General features: G+C 42.7%; 3 protein-coding genes across 3 annotated transcripts; 1 reads left to right on the forward strand and 2 right to left on the reverse strand.

The window, feature by feature from the left end:
- Nucleotides 1-2,267: 2,267 nt before the first annotated feature.
- LOC133971960 (ras-related protein Rab-25-like) lies at nt 2,268-4,953 on the reverse strand. Its single transcript, XM_062409102.1, has 5 exons — nt 4,601-4,953; nt 3,865-4,060; nt 3,215-3,408; nt 3,002-3,082; nt 2,268-2,900 (listed from the first exon to the last, which is right to left on the reverse strand). The coding sequence occupies exons 1-5, from the start codon at nt 4,635-4,637 to the stop codon at nt 2,776-2,778; spliced, it is 633 nt and encodes a 210-aa protein (XP_062265086.1). The 5' UTR covers nt 4,638-4,953; the 3' UTR covers nt 2,268-2,775.
- A 953-nt stretch (nt 4,954-5,906) lies between these two features.
- Nucleotides 5,907-12,619, reverse strand: LOC133972380 (ubiquilin-4-like). Its single transcript, XM_062409804.1, has 11 exons — nt 12,455-12,619; nt 10,909-11,060; nt 10,424-10,572; nt 10,059-10,321; nt 9,756-9,914; nt 9,368-9,590; nt 9,107-9,246; nt 8,447-8,530; nt 7,902-8,017; nt 7,484-7,820; nt 5,907-7,399 (listed from the first exon to the last, which is right to left on the reverse strand). The coding sequence occupies exons 1-11, from the start codon at nt 12,596-12,598 to the stop codon at nt 7,247-7,249; spliced, it is 1,920 nt and encodes a 639-aa protein (XP_062265788.1). The 5' UTR covers nt 12,599-12,619; the 3' UTR covers nt 5,907-7,246.
- A 1,823-nt stretch (nt 12,620-14,442) lies between these two features.
- Nucleotides 14,443-16,960, forward strand: LOC133972656 (lens fiber membrane intrinsic protein-like). Its single transcript, XM_062410219.1, has 5 exons — nt 14,443-14,640; nt 15,279-15,487; nt 16,050-16,199; nt 16,305-16,439; nt 16,606-16,960. The coding sequence occupies exons 2-5, from the start codon at nt 15,313-15,315 to the stop codon at nt 16,665-16,667; spliced, it is 522 nt and encodes a 173-aa protein (XP_062266203.1). The 5' UTR covers nt 14,443-14,640; nt 15,279-15,312; the 3' UTR covers nt 16,668-16,960.
- Nucleotides 16,961-17,276: the final 316 nt, after the last annotated feature.

Below are 17,276 nucleotides of genomic sequence, written 5' to 3' on the forward strand. Positions count from 1 at the left end.
CTCACTGTGCACAATTTGTGACTTTTGTTATATTGCTACTGATGAATATTATGTTACGATAATTGTTGATATTATTTTAATGCCAATTCCAAGAGAGGAGACAGAGTGGAAATGCATTTTAAGATTTTGTAGGTAACTGAATGTTCTGATTCACTTGCGTGACGTGGATTCGCGGTACCGAGAAATACAAACTAACAAACACAGGAAGCTGCGATAAACAGCAGGTCAGGAACCATTAATCAGGAAGTCTGTGAAATCAAAAAGGGAGGAGGAGGAGAATCATAAAGACAAAAGGAATCATGCAGGCCATAAGTATGGGTTTTAGAAACACTCCGTGAGGCCAAAGGTCTTGAGTACAAAGGTTATAATTAAACCTAGACAGATCGTATGCAGCAACTGTATATTCTCACTGAACAAGATTCCCCAATGCGGAGTGCTGGAGGAGGAATCCTCGCTAACAGCTCAATGTCTGAGACAAAGGTAATGTAACATGTATCCATCTGACACTACAATCAAATCTATTTTTATACTCAATCACACACAATAATAATAATAATAATGAAACTACAAAATAAATTCTACTACTAACGGCTCAAGATTAACTCTTTCAAAACAGGCCAAAGACACACACCAGTCTGCCAGTACATTAAAACCAGTATTAGTGTGATCAGTGTACGAGACAAGGTTTCGGACACACACACTGTTTACTGGCTGCATGTGTCTAGTAGCATGTGAGTAATAGCCACCACATGTATGTGCTAAAATACCAGTTCTTTCCAACTGCTGTGAACTTTGCCTTTAAGGTGAGGCCAGAAACACACACTGATCCAGGTGTGGCTGGTGATATCTCGCTTCATTGTTCAGGCCTCTCACTCCGACACAGCAGAATAAAAGAGCTTGTAATATCATTAATTCAGGATTTTCTGCAAACCCTTACCCGGAGGCTGTGTGGGACAGATGGAGATTTACACACTTCATGTCCATCCTTTCAACCTGTGTAGTCTGTGAGGATTATTACACCAGATGCTTTCACTCGGGTCATAAAAATATCCTTATTCACAGGAAACAATTAAACATTCACTGCCCGGTGCAGAGCCTTCCCTGTCAGATTTTCATGAGGGAAACTTAATAAAAGCTTTTGGGGTAATTTCACTAGAGCTAAAAATGATCTACAGTAGTGAAGACTGGCCACACACACGTGCACACACACACTCAAACGACATAAATTTCTCCTTATGCACATCTACTATTTGTGGGAAAAGTGTAAATGAAGTTTCCTACTTCACGATTGGCTTGTGAAGTGGAGAGAAATCAGGGGTTGCTGCCATGGGGACAGCACCACAGGAGCTGTATAATACCACAATCATTAATGTAATGATAAGGGATTAGATGATAGGATGAGATGTAGTGGAGGTGTTAGGGAAATGAAAGTTTGAACAAATGCACAAGACATAGTCAGCTTTCCACATCAGCAGCGCCACCTCCAGGCGGATAGGAGACATAACGCGCTCAACTTGAGCTACTACAGCAATAATTCAAAACTTCTTACTCTGACCCTTTAAATAGAAGATTAAAGAAATTAAGACAATTCAAAATTCTTTGTAATTACTTGTTCTAAAGTGATTTTTCACAAAGTTAATTACGTAATTTAAAACTTTTCTTAAAAGGTTATCTTAAAAAAATCCAGAAACTGAAAAAGTGCAAGAATTGTAAATGTATGACGCTGCAGACTTTTACGATACACTTTTGTGATTTCAGTATTGCACAGAGCTACACATGCACGAACACATCCTAAGACCAGATTTAATGAGAGCACTTAGAAACATTCATCTAACCTCAGAAGATGAATGTGAAAACATGATTCTGGTTTAAAATGTGCACTTAAATATGAAGCAGTGTCTATTAGAAGCTCCTTCACTGGGTGCAGGCCTGACTTTCTTCTCAGAGGCCGAACTGTATCTCTCAACTCGAAACAAAAGATTCTTGCGCAGCAGAACTGTTCCATTTCCCACAAATTGAGAATGAACTGTGGCTTTGGCTCAGGAGGTGGAGCCAGGAGCTCGGTGGTTCGATCCAGGCCCCCCCATTCTGACTGCCAAAGTGTCCTTGGGCAAGATACTGGACCCTGTATTCCTCCTGATGGCTAAACCGGCAGTGTGCAATTGATGTGTGACAGAGAAAAACTGCAGGTAGACACACTGGTGACACTGGGTGTGTGAACGGGTGAATGGCAAAACTGTCATGAGTGATAATCAAGACTAGAAAAGCTCAATATAAAACTCTTTTAATTCACAGGCTCGGTAGCACAGCTGTATACTCTTTGACTCTTTCTTTAACATCATCCCTCTCTTCTAGTCCCTCATTTAGATTATCTGTGTAATGCCACTAATACATTTGTACCTGTTTATCAATTACGTGCAGACAGATTGACATAAATAATTTATTCAAAATGAAACCCAGTGCATTCCTGTATAGAAGCAACACATCTTCACAGCTGCTCCTTAACATTATGAAGATGAGAGAAAAGGAAAAAGCTGATTGATCTAAAGTAGAAGCACCAATTGCTCACCACAGGATATACAGTGTAAAAAAAAAAAGGTTTTGGTTTTGATTCATCTACTGCCCAGCTTCTGTAGTGAAAGAGGTTCATCTCAAGCAGGTACCTCGCTCTTCCAAATTTGTGTGTATGATGTCATGCTCCACGGTCAAGCGTGGAGGTGGTTTTTTCAACATGGCCTGTGCAGAAACTTTATTTTCATGGGGGCCGCTCGTCTGTTAGCTCTTGCAGCAGCCTTTGCGCTCGTCCTGGGCCTCGCTGGTCAGCCCGAGGGGGCTGGATAGAGTTACAGCACTTATGGAGCCGCGGGTCACCTCTCTGCTGGCCACCTTCCTATGGATCTCTGGAGACACAGACACACACACACCCACCCACACACACGTCAAAGGGCAATTCCAAGAAAACAGAGGATGTGTATTTTGACAAGAGTTAGTGAACCCTTACCAGTGAGGACTTCATTGAAAGCAGCCTCGACGTTGCTGGAGTCCAACGCTGATGTTTCCATAAACATTAAACCTTTCTTCTCTGGATTGGGGGAAATGAAAAGTGGCTATTTTCAGGCAGCAAACTTAACACTAATGAACACTAAACATACTTTTCATTGTCAGTTGATGGGGCTCAAGGATCTGTGGGTAATGACGACACCGGTGAACTGACCTGCAAAGTCCCTGGCCTCCTCTTTGGGCACGGTCCGGAGGGTCTCCAGGTCTCTCTTGTTCCCCACCAGCATGACCACCATGTGAGGGTCCGCGTGGTCGAACAGCTCCTTCAGCCACCGCTCGGCGCTCTCATAGGTCAGGTGCTTGGTGATGTCATAGACCAGCAGGGCCCCGACGGCTCCCCTGTAATACCTGAGTCCACCAGGTGAAAGAGAGTTGGACCTTAAAGGTTCAGCTTGTATGATTTTTGATGGAAGGGATTTATTAGCAGAAACTGAATATAAAATGATCTTAGGGATGTTTTCACTAGTGTGTTTCATCCGTTTCATTGTTATTTTCTTTACCCGAGAATTTACCCTTTGTATTTAAATATTATAGCTTTACATTGGGAGCGGGTCCTCGAGCGCTGCAACTTTCAACTTTACCCCTAGAGGTCACTAAATTCAACACATGGAACCTTTAAGGAAGTTGTTATTGTAGTAAAAATATCTGTTGTGGGTGCAAGAGGTGTGACTGTTAATTACATTAATAACTAATCTCAGAGTAAGACAAACATGTGTATAATCCATATACTCTGTATGTTTGTGTGTGTGTGTGTGTGTGTGTGTGTGTGTGTGTGTGTGTGTGTGTGTGTGTGTGTGTACCCACGCTGAGGTGATGGCCCTGTAGCGCTCCAGCCCCGCTGTGTCCCAGATTTGAGCTTTAATGGAGAGGTTCTCCAGCTGAACTGTCCGCGTGCTGAACTCCACACCGATTGTTGTGCGGCTGTCGTGATTGAACTCATTTTTGGTGAAGCGGGACAGAATGTTGCTTTTTCCTACACCAGACTCCCCTATCAAAACCACTGGAAACAGGCAAAGACTGGGTCAAAATAAATCAATCTGTAAGAACTACCTTTGTGAAACAGTAAGTCCAAGAATATAAAGGTTCAGTGGTAAAGAACTCTAGGCTTCTGTAAAGAATCAGAGATGCTTGGTCGGATTTGACACATGTAGACTTTCTGTCACCCTCACAAGACACACCAGACACCATGACATCACATAAACGTGGCAGGTCTGCCCAGTGGCTGACACTTCTCTGGAATGAATGGAATGAAAAGTCACATTTAAACCGAGAAACCAGGGATAAAAACAACCGCCCATTGCTAGTGAGGTGTGAGGAAATGCAAGATTATGTCTCCAATAGGTCAAAGGTCAAGATGTTTACAGTCAAATGGACATAAATCGTCCACTTCCTTGTTCACCTCCCTCCTGCCTGTGAAGTTCCTGCAACAACCTGAGCTGCACCTGACAGCTCTACCAGACTTACAGCAACACACACACGCACAAGAAAACACTGCTTTGTCTCTTCCTCCAAAATCACAGCTTAACTAAACATGACTCACCTTTAAAGACAAAGTTGTACGAATCATCAGACCCCATGCTGCACGCTGTGGCGACAAGATCTTTGGTGTCACTCCTTAAATATCTTCTCCCAGAGCAAAGAGCAACAGGTAATAAAAAAAATAAAAAAAGAGGAACTGACCAACCTCACTTCTCTTTCCCTCCTTCCGTAGTGGAGAGAGAGAGCGAGAGAGAGAGAGTAAAGGTGAAAGTGGATTGAAAGTAAGTTATAAAAATAAATAAAATTAAAGCAAACAGGCTTTATCCACCCGCTTCCTCCTTTCTGTGTGGATAGGGGGCAGCTCCTGATTGAGGGCTGACAGGCAGGCAGTTGGGCTGGAGTCCTGCCGGCCTGCCGATCCCTCATCAGCTGACACCACAGGGAGGGCAGGCAGGTGGGGGGGAGGGGGGTGGTGGTAGGAGCAGGTGGAACAGGTAGAACCGCTCTCAGGTACAGACTCCGCCCTCTCCTATGCTCTCAAGGAGAGTCTTTTCATTAGTGTGACAATAAGCCTGACCTAACAGGTGGATCTCTTTGTTGCCATTTTGCCACCTGTCTGATGGGGATGGGCTAATATACACGTCTCACTGGAATGGTACTTGGGTTTTTTAAATTTTAAACAGATAAACAGAGTTACACACAGCACATTTTGAGTTTGGACTCACATTTTTATACTAGGTGTTAACAGTAGATGGCGGATATCTTACAATCCTGCGTCATGGTTTGCTTGTGACGTTCATACTGTGACAATATGAGCCACAAGGCAGCCTTGTTTCATACATGAGTCTAATCCTTTATTTCATGGAACAAAAGAACATGATAAACTCCAGTCAGAGAAGGAAACAGGATTCAAAGGCAGTCGGCTTAACTTCGCTGGCTGTGCAGAGGTGGTACATTTCAAGAGGAATTACATTAAAAACACTGATCGCTTTAAAAGAAAGTTCAAATTATCATTAATTTCACAATCTATCATTTCTATCAAATTAGGTCTGTCTGTCGACTTCCAAGAAATTCTAACATTTTGGCTCCTTTCTATTAAATGAGTAAATATGGAATCTTTAAAAGTGTAATCAATAACTGTTCCAAACTGTGGCCAATATACTTTGCAGAATTGTTTGTTCTCCACACACACACACACTTTACTTAAACAACACACTTCACTACTACTCCAGCATATCATTATCCAAACAAACAGTAACAAAATAAGAACCTGAGGATTTTAATGAGAACACCAGAAGAAAACAAAAAGCTACAGAAGTACTCTTGCACGATCACAAGGCTACAATCAACTGACACTGGGCATTGACTGTTTTTGACCATGTTTTATTTTTTTAGTACAGTACTGTTAAAAGTTAGTTCCAACATGTTCGATTGGGAGATGTTTTTCTTCTTCTTTTCAGCTGAGGTCAACAGACAGAGCAAAGCTATCGCAGCAGTTGCCAGGGTTACCACAACTACAATGCTGAGATTTTTCAAAAGGAAAACAGAATAAGACCTAGAACTTGATTTCAGAAACGTATGGTGCAACCATACCAGAATTGTTTGTAAAGCCTTTTCCATTGTTTCTTTAGTTATTCTTTTACTTATTTGATTTCCACATTTATTTTAATGCGAGACAAATTATAATTATCTCTAGGTACTAAATGCACCAAAAAAAAAGGAAAAAAATATATAGAAATAATAAAAATAAAATTAACGAAGAATCAGATTAAAATGAAAGAAAGCTTGTTTGTTTCATTCATATTCATTCTAACAGTGTCCTCTGCTTCAGAGCTGCTGCAGTGGGATATTTGATTATGGATACAGTTCTGGATGACGCTGTGTGGAATTTATTGCGTGGTTTCTCACGAACCCGCCGAGTGAGGGTGTAGATCGCGGACGATGCTCTTACAGGGCATGGGAGGACAGAAGGCACAGCAGTGGTGCCTCAGAAGGAAAAGACACTGTGCACTCTAGACTGGGCACTTTGATCCGGAATGACAAATTACAAGTTTAGGGATGTACGGAGGGCGTCATTTTCTGAAGCGCTTGCAATAAATAGTGAAAACTGTTGGGCAAAAACAGCCGTTTGTGTAGAATCTCAAGAACAGGGAAAGAGCAAGGAATGGGACTGAACACCTGGACAAGAATCCTGCTGGTGTTCTGTCTGTATACCAGAAGATCTTCATGTATTGATCTGCGAGTTAAATGCTAACAAACTGTCTCATGATGGCAATGTATGAAACAGAAGCAACAGCCAATCACATCACATGGGCTAATATGTATTGTGTAAATGCCTGTCTGCAACACTACACTCCAGTTTACGTGAGGAAAAAAAATGAATTAGGAAATTGTGGGGGATCCCTTCTTAGGAGAATTTTTGGGCTCCTTTTCTCTGCACCAGAACACCCCACAAGGGGAGAGTGGGTCAGTCCGACTCTACAGCAGCACTCTGGGACAGACGCCAAACAGAGAAAGTATGGGGACTAGGGAATGATCTGAGAACAGATGAAGTATGAGGGTCTAACAGATCCTGCCCGAGTTTATTTCTGTAAAGTTTGGGACAATAGACTTAAATTTCTCTTGGTTCTCTGTAGATGCTGGGTGTGTGTATGAGTTAGGTATGTATGTATGCACGTGTCTGTGTATCAGTGTGCACTGTATGTCTTTACGAGGGCTGTGAGCCCAGCAGTCTCTCGATAGCGGCATTGATGTCTCCTCCAGTAGCGATGAGGGCCTGCAGGTTGGCTTCGCGGTTTATGAAGCCCATGGCGTTCAGCTGGTCCAGCTGGGACTGGAACCGCACCTCTGGGGTCTGGGTCTACACAAAGCAGATTGACAAATCTTTTAGAAAACAAATTATAGACAGCATCATACGGGTGTTAGAGATGTTATTCCTCTGTACCGTTGCAGTTCCTCCTCCTACTCCTCCTAAGCCTCCTCCTCCTAAGCCTCCTCCTCCAGCAAACATCTGGAGCATCTGTTGCATCAGCTGCTGCTGGGCGGGGTTTGTTGCTGCACTGCTGGGTGAGGAGGCAGGATTATCTGTGGGCATGGCCCCTCCCGTGGGTATGCCTGGAATTCCACCTGGCATCCCACCAGGCATCCCACCAGGCATCCCACCTGGCATCCCACCAGGCATCCCACCAGGCATCCCACCTGGCATCCCACCAGGCATCCCACCTGGCATCCCACCTGGCATCCCACCAGGCATCCCACCAGGCATCCCACCTGGCACCAAACTAGACAAAAAGAATAATCAAAAAAGGAAGAAAAATCATTTAAATAAAATATAATTCATGTATTTGTCTGTGTGCACATACCTAGGCATGAGGCCTGGTGCTTCTGTCTGCAGTGTCTGAAGGCCCTGTTGGATCTGCATTAGAGCTTGCATGGCTCTGGGGTTGGTCATAACTGACAGGGCTTCTGGATTCTGCATCTGAAACCAAACAGAGACCAGCAATACGTTAACATACTAACAAGTTTATGGTTTATCTAGAGCATTATAATAGAATTAAGTAAAAGCAATGTACATGCCAAATGTCTGACATTCTGACCTTTGGCTTATGAGAAAGTTGCTAAAGACTCATCATCAATATCTGAGCTGGTAGCAGAAAATGTATAACAGGTATCTATATTCCTTGAAATTAAATGTTCTGCATGTACAGATACATGCAGAACATTTAATAGCCTAGATGGTCATTTTCAGACCATCTAGGCTAAGACACAATACAATAGACTTCTCCCCCCTCTGATCCGCTCACTGCCATCCTTTCTTGTTACCAGGACTTTATTTGAGCCATTTTAAAAGAAACTTAACATGAAAAACATCTAGGAGTGAGTTACTGGACTGAAAGGTGTGTGGTACCTGCTGCAAAAAGACAGGTAGCTGAGATCTAAACTGATCCTGCAGCTGTGGGTTCCCAGCAAACAAGGGATTATTCATCAAAACCTGGTAGTGAGAGAGAAAGAAACAGTCAAGGTTATTTTCACCCCACACCAGACCATGCTGCTTAGTCCCAAGAGGGCATGTTGAAATTATACGTGTTTTAGCACCTTCGGAGAAATTTCAAACAAATATTGCACAACAGAAATAAATGTTCCGGTGAATCCCTGTGTCACTGTTTGTGCGGCACTCCATACTAGTGTTCTGATTTCCTCTACAGCCTTTATTGTTTACTAGAAGCAATTATTTATTTCTTATTTCTTACTATTTTCTGCAAATGCAAGTGAGCTTAACAGTCAATCCCCTCTGTTCTCTAGGAGTATGGTCTAAATAACTGGGCTTATTGGCCTAAGGCACAACAGGCCAAGCAAGAACCCACTATTTACAATTCATTGCAAGCTGCATGTCCTTGTTCCCGTTCGGTAGAATCAAAAAATCAAAACTATATGTGGGGTGCAGTCCAAACAAAAAGGTCCTAGTGCAGGATTCAAACTATTATTTCAGGGTTAACATTGTGATGATATCTGTGTTTTTTCTCTACAGTGGTGGTTGTGTATGTGCATTTCTCTTTCTGCTCCTTACCTGGGAAGCCAACTCTGGGTTTTGAGACAATGACTGCATCATACTGCGCATGTAGGGAGCAGACAGCATGTTCTGCATCAGCTGAGGGTTTTCTGAGATCTGCTGCATTAGACTCTGCATTCCAGGGCTGTTGAACATGCCTGTAAAACATAAACATAAAGCATATGTGTACACAGGCTAATACAGTAATGGAACCACTGGCAAGTGCACAGCTAAATAACACACATGCTATATAGAGAATCACAAACTGCACTCTCTTACCATTGCCCAGACCTCCTGGATTGATGCCCAGAGGATTGGACACACTGGGGTTGGTGCCCCCGGTGGTGCTAGTGCTTCCTGTGGTCCCCCCTCCACTCTCAGGGGGGTTAGAAGAATTTGGTGGGCTCCATGGATTGGGCAGGGGCTCCCGGTTCTCTGTCCGTGATGGCTGGACACCAGAGTCAGAGCCGCCACCTAGAGCTGAGAACGGGTTGCTACCAAACTACAGGAAAAGAGATTAGACAGGTTTACAAAAGTGTAAAGTGGTCTGTAGTAAAAACATTTACCATTACAACAGATGAGATAATGTGTGAAAACTAATCCTAACAAGTTATTAATACAGCTCAAACAAATACAGATTTGATCAGTAAGCCCTCCTTCTAGCTACCTGTTCCCTGGCAGCGCTGAACATGGGTTCCTGGATGTCTGTGTACATCCTCCTCAAGGCATTGTAACCTCCTGGGATGCTCTCAAGGTTGCTCAGAGCCCGGTCCTGGTTCCGCATCATTTCCTGCATCATGGCTGGGTTCCTGGCCAGCTCCATGGTCTGGAGGGTGAGATAAAAGAGAAGGTACATCAGTTCAAATAGTTTTTAAAACACAACAAGTAAAGATTTTAATAGAGACAACCAAAGCACTTGGAAACTACTGTAATCTTTCATGTGTGACTGAGCCATCATTACTTCCTTTACCTGTCTCATGAGCTCGGGGTTGTTGAGCATGTGGGAGATCTCAGGATTGCGTTCCATCAGCGTTTGCATCTGAGGATTGGCCATGATCATCTGCCTCATCAGGTCTGGGTTGGACATCATGTTTTGCACCAGCGGGTTCTCCATGATCTGAGAAAGCATCTCTGGGTTGGACATGAGCTGCCTCTGCATCTGCTGCTGCAGCTCCATGAAGTTAGATGAGCCCATGCCCATTCCAGCCAAACTCGACAGGTCACCAAAGCCAGCTGAAGGAGGTGAAATGAGTTGGTGATTAAACATGTTTATCTTAGCTCTGAACTGACAACAATTTTCTAAATGCAAAATAATTGAAATACACGTGGACTCACTCAGTAAGTTGGGTGTCTGTGTGGATGGTGGGGCAGAGCCAGTAGAACCTGCTGTGGAGGAGGGGTTGGTGCCTGGACTAGAAATGGATGAACTGGCAGCTGGAGTAGAGGTTGAGCTAGAGGCCGCAGTGCTTGCACCTTCTCCTGCCCTAAAGGGATCATTCGAAAGTGGAAATTCAGAACACGCACAAGCTGATAGTCTGGCTGGACATTGCAGTTTAACATAAATTGAACAGTTTCACAAAAGAGCTTCTTCACTAGTGTTGCAAATTGGCCTCTTCTATAAACACTATGATACATGCATCAGATGCCATTTTCCATTTGCCACTGTATGTGTATGACTATGTGTAATGTGTCTGTCAATATCAGATAAACCATAAATGACAAAAACAGCTCCTTTAATATGAATTGATGATAGTTGGATCCATTTCTTTCATTAGATTCCTTAGTAGACCCCTTTTTTTTTGTTATTAATATAGACTTACTTCTGTGCTGTCTTAATGACTAGGTGAACTGTCAGGCCATCCTTGATGCCGTGTTGGCTGAGGCTGTCGCCATCCTTCAAGATCTTCCCTGCAAAGATCAGAACCAACTGGTCCTGTTTGGCTTTAAACCGCCTTGAGATCTCTTCTTTGAACTGTGCGACAGCAAAAAATGATAAAAGCAAAATTGCGATTAGACAGGAGAGGGAGGGGGAGAGGGAAGGGGCGGTGGGTGGGCTGAAATGAAAAGGGTATTATTAAGAATGAGATGAATACACTTCAGCAGCGCTGCTCTAATCTGTTTCCGTTCTGTTGCAACCTTCAAGTCTTAACAATCCAATTCCCAAGAAGGTCCTTTGTACTTATCCTATTAGCAGTGGTCCAAACGCTCTAAATCTGCCAAATCAGTTACTCTTTAACTGCTGTGTGAACCATTATACACAAAGACAATGATCTCTTCATGAAGAAAAACAAGCAGCGTGGGTCCATCTTTCATTTTTACTGCACATATTACATTTGACTCATTTTAACCCTGAGCCATGAGATAGCACTCGTAGTGCTGATGTGGCCACACAGGAACAGTTTTACAACTAACAATACAATAGACAGATTATTCATTTCATTAACTGAAGCACACAAGACAGGGAGATCCCTGTCCTGCATTATGGCACAAGCAGCAGCGTTATTCACGTGCACAGGTCATCTGACTGTACCATGGCCACAAACAAATTGTATTACGATAAACTCTGTGGAGCTACTTCTGTCGATGGGATTAACACCAGCACAAGAAGATCGATCAGAAGTATATTTTCTTTATGTCACAAATCTCAATTTTTCAAGCTGCTGATACTTATTTCCTTTTGTTAATATCTAATATCAGTTTTCAGAGTTTATCAGAGATGCAGGTCCAAGAAGTGAGTACTGTGCAAACCCTGCAGCAGGGAGCATGATTCCTCCCTGGCCCAGTGATTACATGATGGTTTCACTGGAACACGTCTCCAGGCAAACTGCAGCTCAGAGAGAGCAGTGTATTCCCTGGGAAGCTGAATGACTCAGTGGCAGCAGGGAGAATGTTCTAGACACAAGAGGAGCTTTGGTATCTTTCAGATCTGCTGAGCTGAGGTGGGGGGGAAATGAAACCGACTGGATTCGTCGTCCACCCAAAAGCCCATTCTGTAGTTCCACAAGGCCATTAGCACCGCAGCCACAGAACGAGCCCGTCAGCTGACACTTGTTTGGCTACATAGTTAGCTAACGTTGCCTCATCTAACGCGAAGTAGCTAGCCGTTAGCCATTAGCCGGCTAGCCGGTTAGCCAGCACACATGATAACGTGGTTATGTCCCTCGAACGGATGTCAACAACGTTCATCACGCCGAAGAGCTGTTACCCCACGCAACACAACTCCCACCACGCACAACTTATTTATTTCACACACTCGCAGTTAGCCGGTGAGAGGGACGACACATGCTAACGCGGCTAGCTAGCCTCCTAGCTGAAGTTGTGGGCAGGGGCATGACGTTAGAGCACGCAGCTCTCCGACCAACACACCTGAGTGACGGAGGCATCCTCTGCGATGGCGATCTCTTCTTTGTCCTTCGGTGTTTTCACTGTGACCTTGATAATAGTTCCCTCCGCTGCTTCGGCTTTATTATTGTTGTTATTACCAGGATCTGCGGCGCCTTGGTCAGCCATCTTTACTCCACCAATGGAACAGCTCACGTCTGGCGTCAGCTTCCGGGTCATAAGAGGTCAAACCTCATTCCAGAAGGAATCTCTTGAGTTCATGTCTGTCTCTCACCTCATGTCCACTAGTGGAAATATATTTATCTCTGCTAAACTACACGACCCATCTTTTTATTCGTGTGCCCATCAGCTGGTCATGTGTCTGAAGGTGGTGGTTTTGTTAGTATAATAAAAAACAGTAGGTGGCTCCACTTCAGAGCTTCAGAGACAGGAAATGTGTTCTTTTTTTTTAACTTTAAATACAGAAAATCATAGATTAACACAATATCAATGATATCAATAGTTCATATTATCTATTCACCTTTGTGTATTTAACAAGGAAAAATAATCTATAAATGTTTCTCAAATAAATAAGAATAGTCTTTGCCTTCCTGGCATGGAACGGATGTTGATCAATTAATCAAATTAAAAATACAGCAAAATACAGCATGCTCCCATAAATATCAGTAAAGCTAGCTCAAAGTAAATTTTCAAACTTGAAATTAATCTTTTGATTATAAAACAATTTCTAACTGTAACCTTTTTTTTTTTTCTATAGTGCATGTGATTAATTTCCACACTTACTTATGTCACTTAATCTTTATTCCCTACGTCATGATCATATGTCAACATCATTGGAATTCAAATTTCAGTCTTGATTTCTATGTCTATCAATATTATTTGTTATTTTCTTTCCAGTGAAACACATGACCCTTGTCCCAGAAGGTCTGGTTCTCTTTTCTAACAATCCGGACCTTTGCACAGGGTTCAAAGATCAGACCTTGAACTGGTCAGAGAGGCTTGTGGGAGCTGGTTTAACATTAGCCACACTATGCTGTAACACAGTGGGAGCATGTGGTGCTATTGTACTGTGTATTCATGTTAATTCAGCTTTACTGCTCAATATTGTCCTTTTCCCTTCCTTTCTTTGCCCGACATTATGATTGCTCACATTTCCTCTTGGTCATTTTAACCAAAAAATGGAAAATGCCGGGTGGAACCACAGACTAATCGGCCAGTAACACAGCCGTGGATTTCTGAATTCCTGTTGGGGTTAAAGTGCCTTGCTTAACGGCACCTTAGTCACCTTTACCCCATACTGTATCAGTACATTATCAGTAATTTCTCATTCGTTCTATATCACAGATTGAGGGACTGAAACATCCTTTTAACTGATGCTCATTCATATATAGAAACACGAGCTGACAAACAGATTATCCAGCAAATATATCTTAAAGTTCATGACCCCTGTAATTACAGTAGAATATATTTAAACTTTGGTAATTATCTTAGTCATGTACAGTCTTTTCTTTAGAATGAACGATTTTGAAATTTTCTTACTGTACATAGATCAAGACTATGCATTTTTGTATATATCTATCAAGGAATGACACATTTTCCATTTCTAAATATTGCTCAAAATATCATTTTAACGATAGAGATTAAAATGGAATAAAACACATGTGATACCAGATTTTTTTATCAAGAAAGTCCAATAGATGGGTCAATGAGTTGCGTGTGTTCCCTCTACATGTGTCCCTCCATGCTGCCGCAGTGTGACAGCACTGAAAGAGAAGTGTTTGTTTCAGCACGTTGCATTGACACAGACAGACAGTCCTGCATACCTATGCACATCCCCAGTTCTAGAGCACACCATTTACAAACAAACAAAACCCCAAAAAAAGGAAACCTGGGCCGCCACCCCTTTTCCAAGGCCCCATACCCACACACACTCACACACATACACGTACAAGGTCACATGCACTGTTGTGGCCCCTGCAGCATCTCATTCAAGTGCATCCCACACTGGGAGAGCGATGGCCGCAAAGGATTTTGCTTTCATCGGCAGAAAAACGAGGGGACAACTTTTTGGTGGAAGTATTGTCTGTGACTCTCTCCCTCTCTTTCCCACCAAGTGAGCAGCAGCAGCTCTCTCACTTTCCCCCTCTCACCCGTCTCTCTCTTGACCTCTGGAAGGTGGGCAGTAGACAAGGTGCATTTCCAGAAACGAGGTAAGGGATAACATTTCAGGATTTGTGTGTGTGTGTGTGTGCATCAGAGAGCGATTAAAAAACACTGATGCAACATGTGGATCTAGAAGCGGAAGGACAACAAACTGCAACATCATAAAGAGTAGCTGTAACTGTGGGTTTAGCGTTGCACTTGTTCAACTAGAAGTGATGTTTCCAGCAAAGAAGAGGTAAATGTTTGATTACAAGTTAGAATCTCGATATTATATATTGATGGATAAAGCAGCTGATACATTTGTTATATGTTAATATAGAGACTAATATTTTCAGTTTGGATGTGTGTTTCGTGTTTTTTTTGGATTTCCGTATTTTGGCGTGGCTTTGTGATTGGATGGCACCACATGTGGCTTCTTTTCAAGATCCTTTTGGAGGTTTTTGCAGAATTTGTGGAGTATTTTTTTTTTTTTTTTAAAGATACCAAAGTTTACATCATCATGTGGTGGCAAACCGGAGCTTATTGCGTTTTATTGCATATGCAATGGCTTCGGATGCAGCTCAGCTCTGAGAAATAGCGTGAAATTCGATACACACACATGTTAGTCTGTGTGCACAAGTTTATGTCGTGCTTGATTAAATAAGAGTGATTTTATTATTGCTCATTTGTCTATTATCTTCCCTAGTTGCTCTGCAGTGGCCCCGTTGTCTCAGCTCAAGATGTACAGCTTCATGGGAGGAGGCCTGTTCTGTGCTATAGTGGGTAACATCCTGCTGGTGGTCTCCACTGCCACTGACTACTGGATGCAGTATCGTTCCTCTGGAAACTATGCCCACCAGGGTCTGTGGAGGTACTGCATGTCCAACAAGTGCTACATGCAGACCGACAGCATAGGTGAGACCCTCACAGTGTTTATTTTATTGTTTATTACTGCAGGAAAGCCAAGAAACAAGATGAATGAAAAGCACAGGCATGGTTCTGTTTTTTTCTGGGGAGTGCGTAGATTTGTTTTCAACTTGACATTGCACTGTTGCTGTGTGACTGGCTGGACAATCTCGACAAGACTTTGAACCCATGCCTGCTAAGTCCCAGTATGTTTCATCATCAGCTGCTGTAAGAGGCAAGCCATTCCTTCTCTCAGGACGTGAGAGCTGCTGTCTGGAGCTGTGCACTCCCATATGTCGTTCTTTAATCTAATGGCAAAAGTAAAACATTTTCTCAGAATCATGGAAGGAACAAACAGTTTGATTTTGATATCGAGAGATAAAGATATTTCCCCATATGGTTAAATCATCTGACACTTTAAAAAGCAAAACTCACTGAATCACTTCCTGCACTTTGGGCCCGACTTTAAAAATGATCTTTGCAGATGTCATGTTAGCGTTAATCAAGGATGCTCTCAAAGACATTTTTTCAAGGTGACATAATTTCCCTACTCCATCCTGTTCCCTCCCAGCCTACTGGAACGCCACCCGGGCATTCATGATCCTCTCAGGGATGTCGTGCTTCGCAGGGATCATCGCCGGCATCATGTCCTTCGCACACTTCTCCTCCTTTGAACGGTTCAACCGCTCCTTTGCTGCAGGAATCATGTTTTTCATCTCCAGTGAGTTGTCCTCCCTCCAACCTGACACACACACACACACACACACAATGTGCAGTTACACAAATACTCAAGCATAACGGACATGTTCTTTCCACTACCCCCCAGCTTTCTTTGTTCTGCTGGGTATGGCCATCTACACTGGAGTCACAATCAACTTCCTGGGAAAACGTTTTGGGGACTGGCGCTTCTCCTGGTCTTACATACTGGGCTGGGTGGCCATGCTTATGACCTTCTTCGCAGGTGAGATTGGACTAATATCACTTTTTTGTCGTGTCTTTTTTAGATAACCTCATTCCTCTTGATACATTATGAATAAAAGGATGATGTATGATAGGAGAATTACAGCTGAAATACAAAATAAGTTATATTTTTCTTGTACCAAACACACTGCCTCTGTCTGTTGCAGGTATTTTCTACATATGTGCCTACAGAATGTGTGACTGTAGGAGAGGAACTGCTCCACGGTAAAAAAAAAAGCTTGTTTATCTTTTAAAGAAGACACTGCCACTTTGAATAGAAGGAAACCAGTAAGCACTGATGCAGGTTTGACTGATCTACTGAAGATATGATGTCGTTGCTGCTCCTGGAGGCCTTAGACTGTCTGTTTTCTAAAAGTTACATTATTTCAATACGGATTGTTTTCAAAGAATATACATGTTGATAGCACAGAGGGGGTAAAACTCCATCGGAATAACCATGTGTCTCATTATTGTTACACGGTATTGGTTTTATTTAACTTCCTTTATCAAATATTGCTGGAATTTGGCACAATATATAAATAATAAAGTTGATTCTCAAGTAGTGGCGTGTTTTTTTGTTGTTGTACTGACAGACTACCAGAAGATGGCAGCACTGAAGCACTCCACTACAAGTATGACTAGATGATGTTTAACCAGAATAGCACTCAGTGGAGTTCATACCTCCACTAAGGCCAGACAGTCCCGCTTTGAAACCACTTTTAAATTCACCAGATTCAGGTTTTTGATTGGATATGCACCAAATTGCACTCACTCGTAAAAATCCATCCCCTTAATGCGCCTGATTTCTTTTCCATGAATTATACTCAGAGAAATCAAT

The sequence above is a fragment of the Platichthys flesus genome, chromosome 17, assembly GCF_949316205.1.
Source record: "Platichthys flesus chromosome 17, fPlaFle2.1, whole genome shotgun sequence".
Lineage (NCBI taxonomy): Eukaryota > Metazoa > Chordata > Actinopteri > Pleuronectiformes > Pleuronectidae > Platichthys > Platichthys flesus.